At 35.7% G+C, this 27,108-nt stretch overlaps 1 protein-coding gene across 1 annotated transcript in view; it reads right to left on the bottom strand.

Moving 5' to 3' along the window:
• The window catches only part of Aff2 (ALF transcription elongation factor 2), a 495,719-nt gene extending 469,551 nt beyond the window's left edge, over positions 1-26,168 (bottom strand). Inside the window, exon 1 of the mRNA XM_052170362.1 lies at positions 26,035-26,168. Within this exon, the coding sequence (XP_052026322.1) occupies positions 26,035-26,168 (134 nt within the window). The remainder of the gene's footprint in view (positions 1-26,034) is intronic.
• Between the last annotated feature and the right edge of the window lie 940 nt (positions 26,169-27,108).

Raw genomic sequence — 27,108 nt, 5'->3', positions numbered from 1 at the left:
ACCGCACAAAGCATGGATGAAAGTCACAAGAAACCTATGGGGTTGGTTCTCTCCTTCCACAATGTAGGTCCTGGGGTTTGAATTCAGGTTGTCAGGCTAAGCAGCAGATGCTTTTACCCTCTGAGCCACCTCAATAGCATGAAAAATACTGACTTCATATAAGATAAAACTGGTACATCCCACTTTAATTAAGTGGTCAAAATTAGCATCACCAGAACAAGACAATCAATACTATGTATATACTGACACAGTATAGTGAGAACACAAGTTCAATCTTGTGCATTTCCTGCCAAGAGAACAGAATGTGAAGATAATCTTAAGAAACATTAGACAAGCCCAAAATGAAGGACATTTTTCAATATAAACTGGCTTCTGATGTTCAAAAGTATGAAGGCCACAAAGTATCAAAACAGATCGAGGAGCTGTTCTAAATTAGACATTTATAAGCAAATGGTTGAATGACCTCTGATTTTTACTAGAAAGATTAATTAATAATTTGATTAAAACATATTTAAAGAAAGCCTCCAGTGTCAATGTTAACTTTCTAATTTTAAATGATATATTATACTTAAATAAAATAATTTGTGTTCTTAGGAAATATTCATTGAACTGTTGTGAAGTAAAGCAATGGCATGTCTATGAATCCTTATCAAACAATTCAGGAAAAACATGCATGAAGGAACATATGCCTACATGCATACATTCCGAGAAAGATTTAGAAAACAATGTGTTAACATATTAACATTTTAGGAAGATGGACGAGGGGTATATGGAAATTCTTTGCATAAATTTTATAAGTTTTCTAAGAGACAACATAAAAAATAAAAACAAGATAAGCTTTAATAAGATTCAGTTGTTCTTTCTTGGTATTTACATTATATTGAATGTCAACTCTTTAATAAGAGATTCCTGCTTCTTTCTTTAATGAAGTGACTAATTGCAAGTAGGTTTTATTTGTAATCTTTGTCACTTCTATAGCCGTATTTTAAATAAGCCATTATTTTAACAATAGAGAATGGTAGATTTTTAATTTTTTTTCCATATTGTATTTTTATTTGAATTTTTTTCAATTTGGGGATTTTTTTTTACCAGACTGGATCTCTTACCAAAGAAGATTCCAGTTCCAAGATTAATTCCCTTGCAAGCATCACAAAGCTAAGCTTGAAGGATTCACTGGCTTATCCCCAATTGCAACCATCTGGCAAGTGGGAAGCACTAGGCTTAAAACATCTAGTTATGAATGGAAAAGTAAATCCAGGCAGGTCTAGCACTTCTCTGAGACATAACTAAAATGTTACAGTGTAACTTTCTTAGGAAAGCACCTTGATTTTCAATCAACAGAGAAGCATGTGCTCAGTTTGCTAGCTCAGAGTGACTTGATAATGGAGAAGCATGCAGTAGCCCAGCATTGCACTGCTAAAAGTTCAAACCCATACATACTCTGTCTCTGACCTAAGGGTGATCTTCTTGGATTCAAAGAGAATCAGTTTTGTGAGAACACAGGAAAGATGCTGCCATGCATTCCCTTTTGCTCCTAGTATTCCAGGCTGAATTGTGACACTGTGCTCTGTCACAGTTGTTTACTATTAAGGGCTCTTCATGTTTTTATATTGTGTCTTTGGCCACTTTATTCAGCCATCTCAGCCATTAATTATACACATATTTAGGTTTTCAGTTCAGCACATAGAAAATGACTACCTACAATGTTTAATTGTCACAAACATTTTCATTCAAACTGCTGTTTGATTTTATCTATAGCTAGATCAGTGCATTCCCAATCTTCTACACATTTTATATAAGTTTATGAGGCATCAGAATATTTTCCATGTGCTCCCTGACATGGCTAAAGTAAACAAGACTTAAGACTGTTATCAAAACCTACAAGAACAGTTTAAGGGCAGGGCCAGAGTTAGACATAACTGACAATCTAGGTCAAGGTATGATCTTACCACCCATCTGGGCTTCCATGTCTCTTGTAAGATTCTATGATGAGTGGTAAATTTCTTGCCTGGAGAGACAAGCTCCCCCTTCTGGCTGGACCTGGATTTAGGCTTTTTCTTTACTCAATATGGGATTATTAATGGAATTCCAATATCTTCAGGCCATTATGTCAGTAGTCTGATAACCTAAGGGAGGGGCACAATGTCTCTCAAAATTTCTTTCAGGTCGTTGTGCTCAGTGTATTTTGCAATATCTTCTTGTTCTCCTAAAGAGAACATATCAATAGGTAAAAGTATAATAATTACAATAATACAAAACACGAAGTTGAAACAGATTGAAGACCTTTAAAGAGTTAATATGGATCCAGTTATCACTAGGAAAATTCACTGGGTAGATGCAATGAGTCTGATACTTCATAAAGCTCTTGGAGTACGAAAAACCATATGTTCCTTGTTCTCAAGAACCTTAATGTTTCCAGGCAGTGGAGTGAAACACGAGAAAGCACAGAACATTTGATTCAAGATGGATGTGTATCACAAAATGGAAAGGGATGACCCTAAAATACACTCCTCAAACAAGTAAGACATGAGAAAAAGATGATTACAGAGAAGGAAGATGCTGTGAATCTGTAAAAAGAAACAGGGGAGGGCAATAGTAAAAAATGACAGCCTAAGGAATAAAGTAGAGACATAAGATAATAATCTCTCACAAACAGGTAAACTTCAGGGACCCAAGATTTCAGCTTTGCAAAACTTAGAGCTCAAGAAAGATAATATGTGAAAAGAATACATCCTATTACAGATATTTGGAATTTTCTGACTGAGTCAGTTCACAAAAATTAAAGGCTATGAGCTCAATTAAGTGTAACACATGTACAAATAAAATAAGATAATGTGCCAACTCAGCACCCAGAGAAAGAATTTGAGGCTTTTGTTGAAGCATCAGTCCTTTTGCTGGATAATTCCAAAAAGTACAGCCAAGGTGTTGTAGCTCATCAACAGATGGAAGGACACTGGCCAATGATGTAGTTAGAATTCTAATGAAAGCACACACATAGCCACAGAGGAGAAACTTAGGTGGTACCTGATGCACACAGGACATGGTACTTAAATGGAAAAGGCTGTTGAAGGAAAATACAATAACACCTTTGAGTATGCTTACCAGAAAACACCCACGGAATTAGAAAGAATAGGCAGGACTCTCAGGCTGCTGATAATTCAGTGTCTTTGGCAAAAGGGAATATACAACAAAGCATCCCAAACATGGGATAGCATCCATGAGATGACAATTTGTTGTGAGCAACTGAATTTTAAATAGGCAGCAAATTGGCAGATATAATGAACACAGGTCTTGCTTCCTTTTTTCCTTTTCCTCTTGCCTTGGTTGTTAATGGTATTGCTAATCACCCTTCATCAGTCCAGGAGGGCAGAGAGTTGAAAGCCTGGTACATTCAGTGGCTTGTAGAATAAACCTGAGCAAATAACAGCATAGCATGGTTTATGAGACCAGAGGATTTATGCTTTATAAATATCTTCCAGTTATTCTGATTCTTTACACATACATTATTACTGAAGACTGGATGATAGTTTTTTGCTATTGCCTGGTTGACTACACATACACACACACACACACACACACACACACACACAATTCACCAAGGTAATGACAATATTGATTCTGAAGAGGGACCTTTTTTAGACTAGTTAAAGAGCCATAAAAGTGGTCTAATAGAGCAGATCTAGGAGCATCATACTAACACTTCTACTTTTTTTCACCACTAACAATTGTCCAAATGCACACACAAGTCCTACCTTTTAATAGGATCAGAGGTTTGCATTGATATTAGAAAGCATATGATACCTTAGAAATACTCAAGACAGTGAGTGGTCTGTGCCATTTTATTGTAAATTAAATTCCACATTTTCTCTTTAATAAAAAAGTGATAACCTCTGACTAAACCACATTAGATAACGCAAGAATATAGAAGCTTACATGTGAAAACATCTCAATTAAGCAGAGAATTCAAATATAGAGCAAAGAGACACTATTAAGCAATTCAAACACAAAAATATGAAAATAATTTTATCATGAAGCATGGATTAGTTTCACATATCTATAAATTCATATTCACTTCACTAAACCAAGGGAATTGTGGAAAATGATTTTGTCTTTGGGGGATAGCTACCTCTTTCAGTTAAATGTAATATTCAAAATGTGCCTAATTCTTATAATCCAAATGTGTGACACTGCTTGGGTTTCCATGACTACTGCTCTAAAAACCATATTAATTATTCAAGAGGTCCATGCCATTCTCCCAGTGTGCCCTAAGGAATGATGGGAACTGCAGCATGCCGTTATAAAGGGAATTGCTGTTAAACAGATTACTTGACTAAATCTAAATAGGAAACTTATTCTCTTTGAGTACTGAACTCCATCATGGATAGCACTAAGCTGTATTATTTAACCTCATGAGAAGCAAAATGAAATAAGGAGATGCAAGAATTTTGATTATATTTAATGTCACAAGTTTGTTAGGTAAGTATAGTTGCACACTATTCATCTTTCTTCCAGGATTTTATTTAATCAAATTGCCTTCCTTACATATAAAACTGCTCATTACAAGATACTGTTGCCCCAAGTCAACCACTGTAAACCAGATAATCAAGTTATTAAGACAAATTGTGAATATGCACCCAGATGTCATATTTTCTAATCTTAAATACAATAAGAACCAAAATGCATGCAAGCCATTATTTTTTATTCACTATAAATATTATGAAAGCAGAAGCAAATAGGTCTGTCTGTGATCAAACAACATACACACTGTTACTGATTTCCTGTGATATTGGAAATCACAGTTTTGATTTCATAACAAAGTAATAAAGAAAAATTATCAGTTCAGTTACACAGACCGGAAAGAGAGTTAAAGGTTATATGCTATTGAGCTCAGAAGTCAGAGAAACGTAGATTTCCATTTATTACTTGCAGAATTATAGTATTAGATAATAATTACATAATAAAATACCCTGTTTCTTTTGTTCAATTTGGGCATATATATTCTTTTCATTTATACTTTGCATTTATTAGATATAGCTTTTGCAAGGAGACACAGGGCAAGTTCTGAATTTCAAATTTGAAATGTTTTTAAGTTGGATATTTAAAGAAAATCATGATAATATTAGATTTCTCAAATTCTGAATCATTACTTATTATATGCTTACAGGGAGAAGAAAAAATGGTAAATTTTTCAGGAGTAAATGATCTGAGAAAATTCAAAATAATTTGAATACACTGAATTCTTTCCTGCATAATTTTGCAATCAAATTTCAAAACAATGTGATAAAAATTATACCCTGCAGAAATGTAATTACCTGCCACAAATGATACTGAAGTAAAAATCAAATGGTATGTACCAATTATCTAAAACATAGTAAATACTCTTTGCTAATTAAAAGGAAACACATTATATATTGTAATTATTCAATATTTAGTAATGTAATTTCTTCATAGTTAACTTGTGAGCTTTTGTGAATTAAAAGTTGATGGAAAGAAGTAAAAACAATGATAAATGCGCATCCCCAAAATAAACAACTTTTATTAATAATTGTTCTCTCCATCAGCCATTTACCACCCAAACTGTCAGAAAGCTAATTAAAGAAGGAAAGCCACTTACAGAAATTTATTTGGTGAGATTTTAATTTAATTTAACAAGTATCTGTTGACTCTGCTAGGCATTGGCAAACTATTCAACATAGACCAAGACAAAAGAAAAGTATGTATCTTGTTAACTAAGGTATTTTGATGATCTTGACATTAATTAATCAGACATTGCAATAATCAGTGGCATATACATATACACTATCAGAATTGTGCATTTATGTACATCAGTATGTATACTATGCTAAAAGAGGCAGATAATAGGGCTATTTATACAGCAATCTCAGTCTCTAAATCATAATCCCTAAAATGAAACCTATTCCTTTCCTTTTTCCTGAGGCTTGATTTGCAAGGTTGAGAAAGACATGATACAGTACCTGAAAAAAAATGGCTATTACCAGACACCACCAGATGGATAAATGCTGAGGGTAAAGCTACCTAGCACTAAATTGTCCACTTGCCATTTCTTCTTTAGTGCAATGGCGGTAGACCAGCATTCCAAATTCAGGCCACCATCTCTGTCCCAAGATATAACATCCTCAGTTAGGCCTTTTGATACAGCAATGTGACCCAAACAAGAATAAATAAGTTTATGAGCTACAAGATGATTCTGGCACTTTTCTTAAGAGAGATTTCCAGGTCACTGAGTAGGATCAAAGCAATTGGACCTAGAGTAGTGGTTGGGACTGATACCTACAAGAGACCATGAATTGTAATGAGAAATCCATTAACTTTGATTTTGTAGATATCCACATAATTCACTTCAGTCAGATCCATTCACAACATGTTAGCCCATTTGTCACTGGCACAGCGGGGCTGAAAGCTATGAATATAGCAGATCATTTTATATACATCAGTAAATATTGACTATATATAGAGGTTTTTTTTTATGAATGATTAGTATAGGTACCAATTTTCAGGAACTATCCAAAAAAAACAATTTTGTGGTTTTGTTGTTTTTTGTTTCAATAGGATCTCACTGTTATAGCCCTGACTGGCCTGGCACTTGTTATGTAGATCAGCCTGGCCTTGAACTCCAAGACATATGATTGTGTCCTTCTTCTGTGCACTGGAATTAAAAGCATGTACTATCACACCTGGCTCTATTGTTATTAAGTCCTAAGCATTTCAAACTCATTTTTGGATGATTTAAATAATCACAAATCATGATGCTGGTATAGTAACTGTAAATTGGCTAATCTCTATTATCTCTCAGGTAAGTTTATTATTTATTTGTTCAAAAGAATTCTTCTGGCTTATCCTGTTTCCTCCTCATCAAAATGCAGGATGAGGTATTCACAATAAAAAGTCTCTCCCTGAGCTTTTTACACTTTGGAATGTTACTTTTTATTTCACTGTCAAATTAGAGCATGGCACTTAACAGTCATTTCATTATTAAATACACACTATTATTTTGTGGTACACAAAATACTCCACAAGTACCATACTTTAGCTTTACTTTACAGAAAATAAAATTTAAAATATATATATTATAAAAACAAAACTTGCTTCCAAACCTGGAAAAATAAAATGCATTAATGTAGCCCCACATTGTGAAAATGAGAGATATTAGCCTTAAAGGTTTGCTGTTAACTTGAAGGGCTTTTTACTGCAAAGTTAACCTTGCTCCTATTTTTTTTTTTAAAAATACATAATTGAAAATAACAAGGATGTTGGCTGCAAATAGATTCAACAGTTAATGGTCTTTGCATGCATATACTACAGATAGAAATTTTGTTTCTAATGCCATTTTAAAGAGCAAAATTTAGAATTGAGTACTGTGTTTCAAAATCACACAAGAAGTGTTTATCCTCCTACAATTTCAAGTTCTCATCAGTACATGCAGCATTTCCTCCAACTGTGACCTTAGTTCAGAGCACTGTGTTCACAACACATGTCCTGTAGCTCATGTGGTCTGCTTTACTCACAGTACTAGGGAGCATAACAGTCCTTCAGGCTCCACAAAGTAGAAATGAATAAAGCTTCCATCACCAAAGCCATGAAAACCTGGGGTGGTGATTGTCCCTGATGACTGGCCCAATATTGAAACATTTCTATGTATCTTTTTATTCTTTCAGGAAACTAGGTGATTTGTACAAAATAGAGTGATTAATGTGTTCTATTATAATTTCCCTAACGATTTGTTAAAGTCTGTCTGCTATTTAATATCACTGTGCTGCAGCAATCCTAAATGCCAGTGATAAAACACTCCTCCATGGGGGGAAATTGCTGGTCTTGGTTGTAAACAATGATCTAGTTAATGATTCAGTGAATCATTTGTGAGTGATAAAGATAACAAGTGAAAAGTGGTGTGTGTGTGTGTGTGTGCCTGACAGCATTATCGAGCTATAATACATATAAAATACTGTTCATCATTTCAAAGTATATAATTTTTCCTATTCCTTATGTATTCAGAGATTTGCAAATGGTGATAGAAATGCTGTGTCTATTATCAATTAACTCCATTTTCTATTCCTCATGTCACCAGACTCTTGAAAACACTCTATAGATTTTACATTCTGCCTATTTAACATAAATAGGGCTATACAATAAGTAACATTTTGTGTCTTTTTTACTTACTGTAGTATTTTCAAGGTTTGTATATGCTGCAGTTTTAATTGGTATTTTCCTCCTTTTTGTGATTCAATAAACTCCATTTCACAGACAGGTCATATTTGTTTACTAATCAGGTGACACACATTTTGAAGTTACTCTCATTTTTACTTACTACAAATACTGTTATTGTGCAGAGGTTGGTACTAGTTTTTATGTAGATCTATGTCTTTGATATATACTGAGCAGTAGAAATATTGGGTCATATTGGTAAATGATATATTTAAATACTTGATGAAACACCAACATTTTTTCTGCAGTGGCTACACTGCGCATGGGGATTTTCATTTTCCAACAAGCTGAACATTTCAAATTCTCTACTTCTTCACTTTTAAATGTGTGCAATATGGACAGAATCACCCTTATGAATATGAAGTAATATGTTACAATAGTTCTTATTTTCATTTTCCTTAGAAAATGGCAAACATCATTTAGTATAGTGGTGTGTGTGTGTGTGTGTGTGTGTGTGTATGTTTGGGTATATTCATTGCAGAAATATCTATTTGTATGCTTTCTCCATTTTAAATTGACTTACACATGAGTTGTAATCATTCAAAACAATCAGAAAGAATCAAATCATAGGCAGAGTTTACAACTATATGACACCGAGTTCCCTAATAAAATCATAGGGCTCCATACTCAGCTATTACTAATTCTTAGCACCCTGAGCTGCTCTGAGCCTCTGCATTTCACTACTTTTCACTGGAAAGAGAGGCTTCTTTGGTAGTCTGGAAGTACAATTTGTCTATTGATATAAACATAGATGTTTAGAAGGCATTTTGACACAACATTAATTTAATCACACAAAAGTAGTAAGTTCCTTACTGTGATTACCTTAGTAACATTTTCTTTTTGACAGGTGTTTAGTAACTTGTCTTTGGATCTGTCATCAATCAGTTGTGGATGGGGTTAGAGCTCATGGTACTTATCCTTTCCTGGGAACAATTGCCTATTCATGATTCTAAGATAAGGGAAGTCATTATCAACAAGTTATTTCCCCACTGGTAAACCCCAAAATTGTAGTAGATAATTCCAAAGCTCTGGTTCTAAAATAAAAAGGCGTGAATGTGGAAAAGTTATGATAGGAGGTGAGTTGACACGAATTGGAGGTAAGAATAATTGCAATGTACTTTATCCACATAGGAGAACATTAAAGAAAAAGTTCAACTAATAACAGCAAGAAATATAAAAGATATGTTGAAGTCCTAATGTTTAGGACCCCATAATGTGACTTTATCTGGAATGAGGATGATACAGAAATGCTCAGAATAACGTGAAGTCATCAGGTTTTAACTGAATAGTACCATAACTGAAGATTAGTGTTCTTGAAGACCTTGACATTGAATTCAGACATGAGCAGTCCCACAGGGAAGACAATGTGAGTACACAAGAATACAGGAAAGGATACTTGATCTTGCCCAAAGCTAGGATACTGATATGGAAAGCATCTTTCCTGGCACCTTTGATGGCAGCACAGACAGTGTTTCAACTTTTGCCTTATAGTCTGAAAACTGAGAGACCACATATTTTTATTGATCTAAGCCACACGCGTTCATATGATTTTATTTTAACAGCCCTAACACACTGTAACAGAGCATCAAGCACCATGAACAGGGAGAAATTCCTGTCTCTAATAAAAAGAAAAGTTGCTACTTGACTACTGGCTGCTCCTGTCACATTGGCCCATCTGATAAATTGAAAAGGAGTGATGCATAGTATAGCTCCCACACTTCTTTTCTAAAGATGCTCATTTTGATCTTGTTGAATATGGAGAAATTTCAAGTTATGTGCATGGTAGATGCAAAAATAGAACTGTTTGTGCCAAAGTAATGCATTTGTGAGCTAAATAAAGCAGTAGATCATCCATATGGATCCATAACTCATCCAAAACTCAGTCAAATAATGAAGAACATTTTATTCATTGATATGAAATTTTATCATCACCATAATATTGATGATGGTCTATAACTCTGTAGACATGGTAATGGTATACAGTTAGTGGAGCTCATGGTAGGTTTGATAAAGTTGGCAATGAAAATTTGAATGTCAACCCTGATCAACAGAAATATAGAACAGGTAATTTTAGTTGATAGAAATTATACTCTGCCTCTCAATCCAAAATCAAGCCTAATACTAATAGAAGCAATCAAGATAGCCTATTTTCAGAAAATAGTGCATATAATGACAAATTTTGTTCTGCTGTAGAAAACCTAAGTTTCTTAATCTTTAATTAATTGAAGGATGCAATGGATTCTGTATCTCTGATGATAAATTGTTGGAATAAATTGTGTTGAAGGATTGAGGAATATTACTGATTATGTATGTGTCTCTCATTTAAGGAAATTTATTTCCTTTCTGACAAACTGTACTTTAGCAAAACTTTAGGTTTCTCTTAATAGCAGAGATGTGGGAGCTAAAACTTTATAAAAAGAAGGTAAAAATACAGTTTCTTCATAGAAAAGAGGGAAGGGGACAAGCCTCATATTGCACACTTCTCATGCCTTGAGTTTTCTTTTCTATGCTTGATAGCAGCTCTCAGATTCATCCTCTTCTTCCTTCCCCCTTTTAACCTCACCCCATCACAGTCATCATCATTATTTAACACAGATGAAACTGCAGTCACAGAGGGGAAGTGATTTATCAGAATTCACAAAGCCAGGGAGAGGGGACTCAATAAGCTACCACCATTGTACACCACTACCTCCACAAGTCAGTTTCTAGGATATCAAACAGCTTTTAACACCTGGTCACAAAATGTAGTTCTCTTATACACATTTGAGCTAGCATCTTATTAATGTCACTCTATAGTGTTTATAACTTACAGTGTGTGAAATATGTTCCTTCTATTTTATTATCCAGTTCCCTTGTGTCTTGTGTTTTCTTGTAACATATTTCAGATCTGGGGAAGTTCATATTTCAGAATGACTCTTTCTGCTCTGCCAACTGCAAGCAAAGACTGCAATAAATACCCTCTTGTTGATTAAATGTATATATTTGTGAGCAGGATGCTATCTAAATTTGTGTCATGTTTTGAGCTACCAGCAATTAATGCATTGAGATGTCAATATAGTGGGTTGTTTACTTACAAAGTAAATGTCAAGCAAAGAGAAAACTCTTTTGTCTACGACTAGCTAGTCCTTCTAGCTTCTGTAACTTGTCAGATTGAAGCAAAACAGGCCTGCCTCATCCATGACCTAAACTTCATTTAAAAAACAGGAGAGATCATTTTAGAGTTGTAGTATTGATTAGGCTTTAGGAAATCATTCCTCTTAGAATTCGATTGTCTTAGCCAATGTCCACTTGTGGAAAATGTTCCAGCTCTAAAAGTTAAAGGAAAATGCTGATATTTAATTCTAATCTTATTATGAAAATATTTTACCTAAGTAGGCAGCTGATAGGGAAAAAAAATCCTGGTATGAAGTCTTAAGGCTTAAATGCATGCTTGGAAGTGTTTATCTGTGAATTGGGTTGAGACAAAGCGAGCACTCAATGGCAAGAAGCACATTTAGAGGTCTGCAGACATTTGATACTGAGTTTTCTATCTGTTTACCTTTTTCTTCTATTCACAGGAGATTCCAGTTCAGAGCTTTTCTGGCTCTGTGATGCTGAATGACTGGTCTGTCACCCTGCATTGCATGAGAAAAGGTAGGGATTTTCAGGCAGCTCTTCCCTACTGCCAATGACATTAGAGAGGTGCAGACAGAGGAGCTTCCCCAGCACTTGGGCCTTGTACTCAGGTCCTTTAGCAAGCTAGGGCCTACTGAGCAGGCCTTACTTACATATGGAATTGGAAGAACACCTTTCTCCTCCTGATTGCTACTTGTTTCTATAGAAACAAGAAGGAATGTATTCCTTTGCTAAAATTTTTCCCTAAATGTTTTACTAGTACTGTATAAAACATTTGTATTTTTTGCTATTATGGTCTCCCATTTATAGCATCATTTAACCAATCAAAGAACAATGGACTGTATAAAGATGAGTGCAAGTGTCATTGAAAAAAAATCCTATCGTCATGGTGTATGAAGTAGCTATGGTAGTTCATCTCTCTTATGATGCTTTAGGACTTAAGACTCCAGTATTTTACTGTAAATATTTGAAACAATTGTATATCAGAGAGTTAAAAAAAAAGGGTATAATAAGGCATTTATTCAGCCAGGAGATGATTTCTTTTTAAATATTGGCATACTTCAACATTTACAGTATTTAAATAAACTCTGCTCATCAGTGTCATCATAAATTATCCTAGACAACTCCAGAGCTCCTTACCACAGGAGCACAAGTCACAGCCTCAATTCCTGTGTGACTTTGCTTCCAGATAATGGCTGTGCTTCCCTGCTTTATTACTGTGTGTCTCTCTCCAGGGATCACATTTGTTCAGGAGTTGTGAAAGCTAGTAAATATTGTATCTGTCTTCTTGTAATCACCAAGCAAACAGACTTGCTTTCTATCACATAAACTCCCAGAGCTGTTAGGTCCTGAAAAGGGTAGAATTAGGCTGGCACTATAGAATTAGGAACATGGGTCTATGTCGTATAAATCAAGACTAAAACTACTAGATAGCTCATGAACCTAGTTCTATATTTTTTTCATTTATTTCTGTATTAGTAAATATTGATCGAGTGTCTACTATTTTCCAGCTACATGCTTCAACACTGCAGGCAAAGTGAAAAACTGAGCAGTAAAATTACAGTCTTTGTCTACCTGAAGTCTGTAGTCTATCATGGGAGACATGTATAACACACATAATGACACAAATAATTAATGAACTCCAAAGAGTAAGAAACGCTGTGAAACAAAAAATACCATTGGTGCCTAATAGGGAGTCTGATATAGCCTGGAGAATAGCAGAAACGTAGTAGTGATTTTCTGGGACTTCCTTTGTAAAGAAAAAACAAAGATAAAAACAAACAAAAAACCCCACACAGCAGTATTTTACTTAAGGCACAATTAACTTGAAATTTGAAAATATTTTCCAAAATCATAACATTGTTAGACATTTTAACAACTGAATGGTTCAGCATTTGGGGGTGAAAAGCTTTTCTTCAGAATATTCATTAAAGACTGGGGCATTGCAGCCTTCAACCGTAGCTCATGAGCTGTTTAAACTCATTCTAAGTTGTGAAGTTCCTGCCTAGCTACCAGTATATCTGCCCTAAAGTAACTTCTTTACTGCAGATCTGCATTTCTTTGCTCAGACTCAAGTAAACAACCAGTATCAAGTAGAAGCAAATGTCTGAGAGGTGATGCTACTCTCATTCAGAATCACAATATCATGTATATCATAGAATAAAGTTATTTGGTATTCTTTTTTCCTATATTCTTTGTTTATATTCCAAATGATTTTCCCTTTCCCGGTCCCCCCATCCCCATAAGTCCCATAACCCCTCTTCCCTCCACCCATTCCCTCCCACTTCTCTGACCTGGTAATCCCCTACAAGGCTGCATCAAGCCTTTCCAGGACCAGTGCCCTCTCCTCCCTTCTTCTTGGGAATCATTTGATATGTGAGTTGTGTCTTGGGTATTCAAAGCTTCTGGGCTAATATCCGCTTATCAGTGAGTGTATACGATGTGTGTTCTTTTGTGATTGGGTTACCTCACTTAGGATGATATTTTCCAGTTCCAACCATTTGCCTAAGAATTTCATGAATTCATTGTTTTTAATTGCTGTGTAGTTATTTGGTATTCTTAACCAACCATTTTTGATATGTAGCAACCATTTCATGCTTTTATTATTTTTAAGCTATGTTACTCAAAATCTATAATTCGTGGAAGAAATTGACATATGGTTAAACTAAGGACATTTCCAGTGGATAGTTGTATAGAAGTTAGCCACATTTGGATTTGAGCACTGGCTATACTGCTTAGAAGAAAGTAAACTTAGGCAAAATAGTGGTGCTTTTGATGGTTGATTTTCGTACATGTAAGATGAGAGAAATCTTTTTTTCTTCTATATATTCTTTATTTACATTTCAAATGATTTCCCCTTTCCTGGATCCCCCCTCCCTGAAAGTCCCATAAGCCCTCTTCCCTCCCCCTGTTCCCCCATTCATCCTTTCCCATTTCCCTGTCCTGGTACTCCCCTATACTGCTGCACCGAGCCTTTCCAGGACCAGGGGCCTCAAGATGGGAGCAATCTTAATCTACTGAAAACAAGCATTATATGAAATAATGCATATAAACTATTTGCCACAGTGTCTGAAACTCTGGTAAAGAAAATTACTAAAAAAATTATGGACATACATGCAGGTTTACATATAATTACATCATAGCTATATATATATATATATATATATATATATATATATATATATATATATATATAAATTGCTTTTACCTAATGATCTTACACTTTGAATGAGATGCATAATCGCTGTGCAATAAATTATTGTTGAAAATAAGGGTAGATAGGTGAAGTTCATATTTAAATTAAAAATGTTTAAAGGCTTATTTGCTTTGATTTTATGTGTCTAGGTGTTTTTGCCTGCATGTATATCTGTGTAGTATATAGGTGCAGTGTGTCTGGGGGCAAGAGATGGCACTGGACCCTGCTATACCACTCCTGGGCATATACCCAGAGGATTCCCTGGCATGCAATAAGGACACATGCTCCCATATGTTCATAGCAGCCTATTTATAATAGCCAGAAGCTGGAAAGAACCCAGATGTCCCTCAATGGATGAATGGATAAAGAATTATGTTCTTGTCTCAATTTCATTTCTGTGTATTATAGTTAAGTTTCTTTAAACAACTGCAAAGAGCATATTCAAGAGGAATCTCTTCTATTTAAAGCAAGAGAATGATAAAAGGGATCATGATATGAGCCTTACTCTATTTAAGCATTCCACAAATCTCTAGTGAACATCCTTGTGCAAAATACACTAAGGTCCATGGAAAATAGTTAACACAGAGATATGAGAAACAGCCATAGAAAGTGAGCATAATATAATCTAGAGGAAACACATAGAGAAGTATAGATGCAGAATGAAGAAGTCCAACATGACTGTTCAGAAGAGATTGCTTTTTAACTATGCATTGAAGATAACTGAGCCTCTGGCAATGTGGAAAGTAAGGGAGCTCCCTTCCTGTCCATCAGAAGGACAAAAGGAAAGGGATAGACCTCCGAAAACAATAAAAGATCAATAAAGAGAAAGGTGTCAAATTACATAAGAGTAAAAGAAGGGGCATATGGGGCCATGTCAAGATGCCCCCAAAATGGAGTGCCAGATAATGCTGATGCTTTTTTCTCTAATGAAGTAGAAACAGCCAAATTCTTTGGAAGAAAATATCTTTTTCTGTAGACAGTTCATTGCTTCAATTGCATCACAGAAATTAGACAGCTCCTCTCTAATTGCATAGACAATTTGGACTTCCTTTTGTTAATAATTTCTTTATTAGTTACCAAATATAGTCTAATGATGGTACATTTGTCATCCTAAGTATCTCAGACACAAGAGAAATGTGCGTTTATCTAGGACTAGATTCAATAATCATGGAGAGTTGAAAATATTATGATACTGCAAGACAGGTGAATGTCTCCATGGGTTTGTCAAATCTTTTCACAGTGAGGGAAAATCATTAACAGAATGCTTTGTTTTTTATTATATTCTTCCATGTGGGGTATATCAAGGACTCATTCCTTTTGTTTTTTTTTATTCGATATAATTTATTTACATTTCAAATGATTTCCTCTTTTCTAGCCCCCCCACTCCCCGAAAGTCCCGTAAGCCCCCTTCTCTTCCCCTGTCCTCCCACCCACCCCTTCCCACTTCCCCGTTCTGGTTTTGCAGAATACTGTTTCACTGAGTCTTCCTAATGTATAGGAAGGTCAGTATTTTATTTAACTTTATATATCCTACCACTGTGATTGTAATTAAAACAGGTAGGTAAAATTCTATAGGTCATTTATCTATATTTCTTTACCTCCTTTGAGAAAACATGCAGAATACACATGTAGTTGTAAGATGGAACCACAGACACTAGAATAATCAGGGGAATATGACACAGGATTCTGTCTACCATAAGAAGATTTCAGATTCGATCATGCTCTAAAATTGAGTCCAGAAATGTTATACATCTTACAAAGGAGTACATGGAATGGAGAATAAGCAGAAAGCACTGGAGTGTTGCTGATTGTTTTATTTGATATCATTTTACTGTTGTCTCATTTAAGACAGAACTTTCTTAGCAAATATGAGTTTTTTGTTTTACAATAGCCATTTCAAGAGACACTGCAGTTATCAACAAATAAAATATAACAAATGACAGCAAAACCTAGGAAGCCATAGTTAGCTCCCATTTTAATCAGTTCTATAACACACACAAACAAACACGCACATGCACACACACACACACACACACACACATACACACAAATACACACAAAACACACACAGGGTGGTCACAGAGTATATTAGTGACACCGAATTCACTTTTAACCTATCAGGAGCTCCATTTATTTTCCCCTTCTACATTCAGCACCCTCTTTTGACTTCTGCTTCTCTATAGCTAGTTCTCTACATAGTAGCAAATTCATTAGAAAATGTGTATCAGGTCATGCATCCCCCCCCCTTTGCAAACTCTCCCCAAAGCACCATATTCAGGTAAATTGGAATTCAATATCTTCTCTGGGTCTTTGAAGTACCCAGGAATATAGTCCTTGTCTATGTCCATAACCTCATCTTCTATAGCATTACCTTCTTTAAAGGGATCTTTTTATTCCTTCAACAAGTCACATGAATCCATGCCTTAAAACCTATTGTAATTATTCCACTATCTTCTTGAAATCTCTCCCTGAGATCCACACTTGGCCAAACATTTCTCATTATTCATATCTCAGGTAAAATAGAATTATCTCAGACCTCCCAGGCTAATGGAACCTTTATTTTTATTTCTACTTCCTTAATCCTGTCTTGCTATCCTGTTTTATTTTCTAGAAACCACTTCTTGCGATATGAAGATGGATTGCGTCTTTATTAATTTTGTCATAGCTTCCCAAACATCAAGAACATAAGCCTCATGAAAATCAGCCCCAACTTCACAACTGGTTTGTCAGTTTAACACTGAGCTTTCTGCCTATATTTTGCAAGGGATGGAGGGGGGCACATGTGGTGATTGTGTATTGTTTTCAGCCTATTACCTACAAGGCTAAAGAAGGAAGACTGCCAAAAGCTCTAGCTCAGATTATACTATCTAATCGAACTCCATGCCAATATGGCTGTATTATTGTTGAAAGAAGAGAAATGAGAAAGACAGGAGGAGGAAGGATGACCATTATAATTCTTGGAGATAAGGATGATTTAACAACAACATGATGCAATTATTTTCAGATTTGTTTGGTCTTTAATAGACCATTATGTCTGTGGTCTTGTTTGTCAATGGGCCTGGGCCAATGAAGGAAATATGGTTATATTGATCCCTTTTTTTGATCAGCTAGGAGACAGAAATGAGGCATGAGGACAACTTGTGTTTTAAGGATCTATAGAAGGTTGAGGTCTATCCCTTGGACAAGGAGAAGTTAGAGGTGTCATAGGTTCTGTTTTTCTGATATACTTAACCAGACTGAGCTACAATGTCTTTATTCTTTGTAAGGATAGATATTCTCTTTCAGAATAACTCTTTGCCACCAGTCAGCCTTGGGTTCTTAATACTACATCAATATCCAGTTCTAAGATAGCACAGCCTGTGTCCACCTGCTATGGCAACCTGAAAGTTAGCAAAGTTAGTTAAAAAATAAATCAGAGTGATCATTTGACATGAGAGAGGGAGGTATTCACTGTTACTTATGTTTTATTAGATTACTAAAGTGAGTGACACTAATAAGAAGTGTACACCTAACCATATCCATTAACATTTATCTCTAGTTTGGTATAATCATCCCCCAGTGTCTTACAGGTAAGATTAAAATTCAAAGAAACTGAACACAAATCCTAAATTTTTTACATGCAGGCAACCATTACACTATTTATTTGTTTCTAAAATTTGAAGTGGTTGTGGATATTATTATATAACATGCCTTAATTGGTTGTGTTTAGGTTTAATTTTCTCTAGTTAAAGGATTAAAAGTTTTTATCCTAGAATGCTCCATTTTAGTTAAGAGCAACTTATAACTCTGTCATCATCATAATCATAAATAGAAATAGAATATGGCTCTCAAAAACAATATAAAATACTTCCTTAAATAGCTTCACTACCAACAGTAAGCTGGTGCATGCAACCTAGGTTTGCAAGGGTTCTGGGGTATTTCATATGTCTATTTGGAACAAAGGTAAGAAGGAAGTTACACCCTAGAGATTCTGGTTCATCAGAGGGAAAGTGGAATATAGACATATTAAAATGGCTCTTGAGCAGCCCACAAGGTCAAGAGGTATTGCTTTAGCTGAAAAAGGACCACACCCCTGCAGGAAACTACTTAGTGCACATTGACTGCAAAATATCATCACTGTTGTAAGACTTAGGAAGGTTGCAGGAAAATCTTCTAGTTTCTATAAGCAAAGGAGTGAAAACAATGCTTGGGAAGAAGTTTTTAGAAGCGGGCTTTATCTTTACATGGTTATTCAGCAAATTGTAGAGTGGGTTTCACCAACATACTTTGAGCAAAGGACATTCTCTGGTTGGTGATTGTAATGAAAAATGTTCTAGAACCAGTTAGGTCTTCTCCATTGGATTTTCAGTTCAATGGAAGGTCAAGATGGACCAATTGAAGGTTTTATTTAGGAATGCTAATCTATTAATGAGTTTAAAATCTTACAGTTATTCTTATTCTCATTTGCTCATTTAGCTTGTTCATTCATTTTGCTGTTGTGTTAAACAAGTAGAAGTTACATTTGTGTCCCCCAAATAACCTTTCATGAACATTGAATGTACAAAGAACAAGAGAAAGATATGTGCTGTATTCCAACAGAGTGATGCCCTTTGGAAAAGAGAGGCTGCTCCAAAAAAAAAAAAAAAATTACAGCAGAGCTGGATTTTGAGAGACAGTGGGCTTTCTCACTGTTTTTCTGTCTCTGTCTTTCTCTGTCTATGTCTCTCTCACACACACATACACACACAAACACACATATACACTCATGTACACACTCACAAATATGCATATAGAGGTACACATACAAATCCAATCAAGAGAATAGAATATTTTAAAAATCAAAATTAAGGTATTTGGCAGGGTTGGCTTTGAGGGTTTTTTGTTTGTTTGTTTGTTGTGTTGTTTTGTTTGTTTGTTTGTTTGTTTTGCCCCGGTCTCCAGTATAGAACAGAACTGCACTGTTACAGATTCTGTGCCTGTTTAAATGTTCATTTTTGCTCATTGTAGAGAGCTGAGAATGAAAGAGAGCATTCTTCCACTCCTTCCAGTTGCTCCGAATCTCCTTTTCTATCTACATCCACTTCTTTTCTGTCTCTCATTAGAAAAATAAAACAGGATTTTGAGAGATAAAAAGCAAACATGACAAAATAAAATATAATAAGATAAAACCAAAATCATCATATAGAAAATGAAGCAGGCAATCTAACAGAAGGAAAATGAGCTGAAGTGTAGACACAACAATCAGAAATCCAATCATTCATACACTCAGGGGTCCCATAAAAATACTAAGCTGAGAACTCCAGTTGTAAGCAGAGGACCTGGCGCAGCCACACATAGCCTCTTTTCTTGCAGCTTCAGTCTCCGTAAGTTTTCATAGAGCATCTAAGAGGTTTGCCCCTGCTTCTTAACCACTGTATCAGATGCTGGGTATTGGTTAATGTTTTCATTCAGTGAAGTCAGCACTTCAGAAAATAGTCATACTCAGTCATCAGAAAGCTGAATGGTGTTCATTGCTATTTTTTGCCCTTTCACTAAATTAATGCATTTGGCATAAGCAAATCTGTTTCCTTTAGTTGACTAAACCTAATGAGCTGATTCCAATCTCTCTGAGAATGAGGGGAGAAATATTTGCATGAATTCCAGGTTGCAACTTTTACATTTCAATGTAATTACCAAAATGTCATTTTATTTGAAAGTTTTAAAATTGTCTCTAACACATTTAGAAACTACCATGAAAACATACATGTTTTCTGTTTCTTCTCAATATTCATCTCCTTGTAAAGAAGAAGGTGGTCCTGGGAACCAAGCTTAGTGATAGAGCAGCTCTATAGATAGGTCTGTATGTGAGTACTACCCCTCTGTGGAACAACATCCAAGAAGCTGGATTCTGACTTCAAAGGTTCAGCATGCTAAGCAGGGAAAACACTTAGTATCCTCCACCCTTGCTTCTTCATCTCCCTGTTAGAGCGCCTATCTCATTGATTTAAGTCTGAATTTATGATATCATTTGTTCCTCATCAGAACCACTTGCCTGCGGAAGTCTACGAAACAAAAGTAAAATATAACCTAAATGAAGCAAATACAGGGAGAACAGAAAAATCAAAGAAATAAGGTCTTGGAAAAGCAACTGCTTGTGCTCGGAGTATTCCATTCATTTAACAAAGATTGTTGTTTTGTTTTGTTACGTTTTTAAAAAATGTTCAATTGGTCCCTTTTATACCTCAACGGACACAGGATGCTTGCAAACAATAAGCAGCTCCCTAGTCAGGTCCTTCTGAGTTTAAATACCTTCTTTGTGTTTTACAAGCTCTGCATTTTGGTAAAGTTAGTTAATGTCTCTGTGCACAGATCTCCCACCACTAAATAATGATGTGTACAGTTGTCAAAATCACGGATAAATGAATTAAATCATCATCACTATCAAGAGCTCAAAAATCTAAGGATGAAGATATTTAGATGGAACAAGCTATGAATTCCCAAGGCCATTCTTAAAAATGGAAGATGAAACTGTTACTGTTTAAGTCCCATGACAGTATTAAATTAAGATGGCTACATAGAGACCCACTGTAAACAGAAGCAAGCTCAAGTTGGATGGGTAAAGTTCTGGACATGGGAGTTTAGTGTCACCCACTTTTGACGTTATGATCAATGTTGTAAAGACACTTTAAGGTAAACACAAACTATTTCTAGCAAGTCAACCCTCTGACTTAGCATCATGAGTATTTCCATTTATATAAATTAATCTATCTATTTTTGAAATTCTACACATAAACAGAAATATTCAAGAGGATGTTCCCTCTGAAATGAAGTCTTTTAGAGTTTTCCTTAAGTGTAAAAAAGCTAACTGTATTCTGAATTAAACCTATGTGAAACTCAATTATTTTCTGAGGAAATAAAAATGGACCACCAGAAAATCACCTTGTCCACACAGGGTTAATAAGGAAAATGCTGATACAACCTTAAGTATGGTGGCGCCTGGAACCAAGGCTATAATTAATCTAAATGTACTGTAATTACACTAAATGTTACTTCTGTAGAATAGTTCCAAATCATGTGGCTTTTTAATGCTTAGATAACATGCAGTTTATTTTCAATCATGATGTAGGCATGATTTGCTAAAGGACTATTAGGTCTGGAAGCATTATCTTAATCAAATCAGAATTTCTTCTGTAAAACAAATGTTTGCTCTTTGAAAAATGAGCAGTATCCAATGCTTGAGGCTAGAGATGTGAAACTGAGCTGGAACTCTACCACTGGATCTCCCTCTGCTTTATGGCTTCCAGTCATTTACAAGTATGCACCTGTGTCAGTTCCTACCCACACAACTACACTTGCTATGGTCAAAACCCACTACAACTACATCTAAATTACACCCTGAAAACTCTCCATTTGAAATTAGTTGTAGGAAAATTCACCTCGTGTGGTTTATTCGTGAACAAAGAACGGGTTCCTCTTGCAAGGCACTCACTTAAACAAAACCTAATAGCATGCACCCATAAATTACAGGATTGCTCATATGTGCATAACTTGATGAATAAAAACTGAATGAATATTCTAGGACAGAAAATTCAGATCATTACCTATGCAGAAATATTTCTCTTAGTGATTTGGATAGCTCACAGGATAAATAAAATGGACTGGCCAACCTATAGTAATTGACTTTTGGCTTTCCTCACTCACTGCTCTTTGCCCTAGGGCTGTGGGCTTAATCAGTAACTATTGTAAAACAGCCCAAATCTTGACAAACCAATGTCTAGTGCTCAAACAGAGAATAAGATGATATATAGCAAAAATTTGAGAAAAGTTTCTATATTGGAATTGACCCCAGAAACATTTTAGGCTAAAACGCAAATGTATCTTTTAAATGTAGATAAATGTATGTTAATTTTTCCTCTTTGTCAAACACAGTGATGATCAAGTACTTAGATGGTAAATGATGAAAGACAGAGAAAGGAGCAAGGAATTCCAACAGAGACCTTAATCCTCTCACTGCCTTTGCATATCTTTTGTACCAACAAGTGCAGCTCTATTGACAATGTACTCTGTTTTCAATTGTTTTGACCTCTTATTTCCCAAACTGTAGGCTACTGAAAAATTTACATAAAGTGTGGGTGTCAGGGGCCAAGAGTGTGGGAGTCAAAGGATCACAGAGTTAGAAGTGTGAAGAAATCTCAGGTCATGGAGTCAAACTCAATATTTTATAGCATGAGAGTGATGGGTCTAGAGGACATAAGTGATTAGCCAAGATCACAAGCAAATGATGGCAGAGAGAGATCAGGCATCATTACAGGCCAGAGATACTTCTACTGAATAGTCAATAGTCACTGGTCAGTACATGTTAACTTATGGGATGCTTTGGGTAAAACAGATTGTTAATCATCTCTTCTGTTCCAAACCTAATGCTGATGTGCATGCAGTTGTACATGCTTGAGATCTCAGCACTCAGGAGCTTGGGACAAACCCCAACAATGTAGCAAGACCTTGTATTGAGAAAAAATAGAAGAGAAGCAGCACCAGGAAGAGGGTGAAGAAGAAAATCCTCTAAAGTCTCAACAGCATTATCAAAACACTTAGTGAGGTTAGGATAGGCAAGTCTGATACTCAGGTTGCCTGATCTTAAAATGTGAAGTGTGCCTGGTATAACATATCATATGCACATTAAACCAAAGTGTCTACATGTCTCCCACTATAGTTACGATAGAATAACTGACATGGGTCTCATTTAAATATACAAAGTATTCTGAATATTAATAATTTTAATTAGTAATTCCAAATATATAATGATAAATTTAGACCATTTTCAGCAGCAATAAAGCATATAGAGTAATGTTCATCCTAATCCTCTACCAACCTCCAGTCTACTTTCCCTGCAAGCATAGGAAAATGTTATTTTAATGTTTCATTCTTTTTCCCAAACGCACTTTCTCAAGTTGGCCTTACAATAATAAAACCCCTTATGAAAAAGACATCAAGTTTTAGAGTGATATGGGCAATGACTAACTCATTTGCTGCTATACTGTCAGCAACTAGTCTAATAGCTGGAACATGATATATGTCTTAAAATATTGGTTAGATGAGTGAATGAAGCAATCATTGCAAAACTTTAAAGATTTTGTATAATGTTTGTCAACTGCAGTAAATATGTATTAGGTTTGGGGAGTGTCTTAGTTAGGATTTTACTGCTGTGAACAGATACTATGACCAAGGCAACTCTTATAAGTACAACATTTAATTGGGGCTTGCTTACAGGTTCAGAGGTTCAGTTCATTATCAATAACGTGAGAACATTGCAGTGTCCAGGCAGGCATGGTGTAGGAGGAGCTGAGAGTTCTACATCTTCATCTGGAGGCTGCTAGGAAAGAACTGGCTTCCAGACAGCTACAGTGAGGTTTTATAACCTGCACCCACAGTAACTCACCTACTCCAACAAGGCCATACCAACCCCAGCATGGCCATACCTTCTAATAGTTTCATTCCCTGGGCTGAACATATACAAAATATCACAGTGAGGGAGGGAGAGAAGACTCAGAGAGCCAGAACCGTTCACTCAATGTGACTACTAATCCATGTTATTAATTAATTAATTAATTAATTAATTATTCTTTTACTTATTCACTTTATAACCGACTCACTGCCCCCTTCCTGGTCAACCCCCACCAAAATCCCTTTCCCCATTTCCCCTAATTCATATTATCATCAATATTTTCTGTTCTTTCTCATTACTTCTTTGCCTTGTGAGTTTCTAAGTATGGTTGCAGAATAGATCTCATCTTTAAAAACTTATTGTATCCTGAGGACTATGGTATAATTCCATCAAATGATATGTAGAAAGACATTCTTCCACTATGTGTTCTAGGCTATTACAGAGCTTTGTGAATGTTATTGTCTTTCTTGTGGGAATACCCATAGTGTCCCATACTTACCAGTGAGAGATAATTTTGTGACTGTGTATTTTATGGATATGTATTGGTATGTATATCTGCATATACATTTGTCTATAGGTAGCTTGCTTGTATGCATGTATAGGGCAGATGTTGATATTGGTGTTCTTCTATTCTTTCTCTTCATCTTATTTTGATATAATTTCTTACTTAACCTGGAGCTCGCCAAATTGACTGGGTTGGGTGACTAGCTAGGTAAGACCTGCTTGTCTCCCACCTTCAGTTCTGAGCTTATATATAAGCAACAGTGCCCAGAATACACACATCCTTTTGCTTGATGGCAAGGACTTTAGCAACTGAAATAACTTTCCAGCTATAGCAATGCATACTTCAGGCATGATGTTATAAGGTTGCTGAGGGCAGACAAATAACAGTTTGGAAGGAAAAAAATGAGGGTCAGTTTGTAGTTCCTATCTTCAGACAACCAGGAAGGAGCTGCCTTCTGCTAACTGTGAGAATTCAGTGAAGCTAGAAAGAACCCAAAGAAAGTATTTTGTTTGAATACATGTTTACCACATTCATAGAGTTCATATTTTTCCTACTCTTTTCAGAGATAGCCAAAGACAATACTGTGTTCTATATTGCTAAAGATTTGCAAGCATTAACATTTGCATTCAGATAAATTATAAATATGCAATTTTTAAAAGAATTATCGCTTTTCAAGAAAATGAAAATTCTTATAACGTCTAGGTCGCATGTTGAAATGATAATGAAAAGAGCACTAGGTTAAAACATAATATTTAAGTTGATTTCATGTGTTTCTTGATATTTTTTCTAGCTTGGCTACTAGAATAATTTTAATTGCAGTTATGAATAGTATTATATAACTTGAACAAAATTGTTCAATATTTGTTTTGAAAGATGATTACCTGGAAGGATGCAATTATACATACTAATTGGACTTATCACCTAAGCTCTGTACATTTCATTTTATATTATGGTTCAATTTTTAAAATAATCACACACACACATGCACGTGCGCGCGCACACACACACACACAGACACAGACACACACACACAGACACAAGAGGTTACATTATTGAAAAAAATCCTCCATTTATCCTCAGAAAATGTGTTCTGATGCATTTAGGAGAAGCTTAAATTCCCACCCACTGTAGGTATGAGGTATGATTCCCTGTCTGACCTCCAGAATGCAATTATTGGGATCTTATTTTTTTCCCTGTGGCTTTGTTTATTTTCTCTCCCTGGCAACAAAGAATCTAAGTGAAGCTAAAACCTTGACTGATTTAGGTATAGTTGTCATTCAGAATCAGCAAGTAAAATATGGTCCCATGTCTACATACATAGACAAAAAGTTGTTATAAAGAACCCGTGATACAGAAAATTCAGACACCATATAGGTTCTCCTTGCATTTTCCCAGATTGGAATTTTTCTTTCCCACAAAGGCATATGTACTCTGAAGCTAAGATTCACTTCATAATACTGAACTAATTTATTCAACTGAAAAACAGCACAGTAAAATGAACATGCCAAAAAGCATAGCAAGTGGCCCAAGAATATTGCTCAAAACACACAGAAAAGCAAAGGCCATTAGAAGTTACATCTCTATTCTGCTTACCTTGCAAAAGACACCCTGCCAAATGTAGCCACAGGTAGGACTCCAAGGGTAGAAGATTCTGTCCACGGATCTCCTGAGGCCTGAATCCTCTGTCTGCAGGAAAACTTGTTGCTACTCATGTCCTTGGACTCCATCATCCCTCTGGCCTCTAAAGTAACTGGCTGCTCATGAGGGACAAGCAGGAAAGCTCTCCCAGCTTTCAGTCCTTAGCTTTTGTTGGGAGCCAGTCAGTAGGTGTGACATACTCACGTCTGACCTTAGTTACTCAGTCTCCAAGTGCTTCAATGGTCAGAGATAATGAGTGACTTAAGGCCTCTACCATAGCCCACATTGTTAGCATAAACTAGCTGCAGTGGCCCAAGGTCTCAGGTATACAAAGATACTCTTATCAGACAAAATATTCCATGGGCCTAGAGGTTGTCTCCCTGGAGCTGATGGAAGACTAGCACTTTTGTGCTAACTTAACCCTTTATTACACAGAGGTATTGCAGAAAGGAAGAAGCCTTCTTGATGGTACCTCTGTTGTATAGTGAGTCTCTAAAACAAAACTCAGAGTCACAATTCCAAAAATTACAGGCAGGGAGCACCTCCACTGTTATCTGATCTCCTTTGTTTTAAAAATCCAAAAGAGAGTTTATAGTATAGGAAAAGGGGCTTTGTGCCTAAAACTAATTAACAAGATGCTAATTTTTCATTATCAAACACATAATAAGTGTGTGTCAGAATATAGAAGAAATTTTTTTATGTCTTTGGTTTTTCTAATATGGAGAGTATTTATGTCCTATCAATAATTTATTACCAGAGAAATTTCAGTAACCCCCATGAAAGGAGATAAGCTCAGATTCCAAAGTCCACATGTGCACTCACAGAAGTAGGAAGGAGTCAGAAGTATCCCTGAGCTCACCAGCTAGCCCACCTAGCCTACTTAGCAATTCCCAGGACAGTTTGAGCTCGGTGAACAGCAGCTGAAGAACAACACCTAAGGTTGCCCTCTAGACTCCACATGCTTATACACTCTTACAGACATGCATCCACATAAACATGGATACCCATAGAGATATATACACATATGTG

Source organism: Apodemus sylvaticus, chromosome X (assembly GCF_947179515.1).
Source record: "Apodemus sylvaticus chromosome X, mApoSyl1.1, whole genome shotgun sequence".
NCBI classification, from domain to species: Eukaryota; Metazoa; Chordata; class Mammalia; order Rodentia; family Muridae; genus Apodemus; species Apodemus sylvaticus.
Note: the sequence above shows the minus strand (reverse complement) of the source record. Positions and strands in the feature narration are given on the sequence as shown.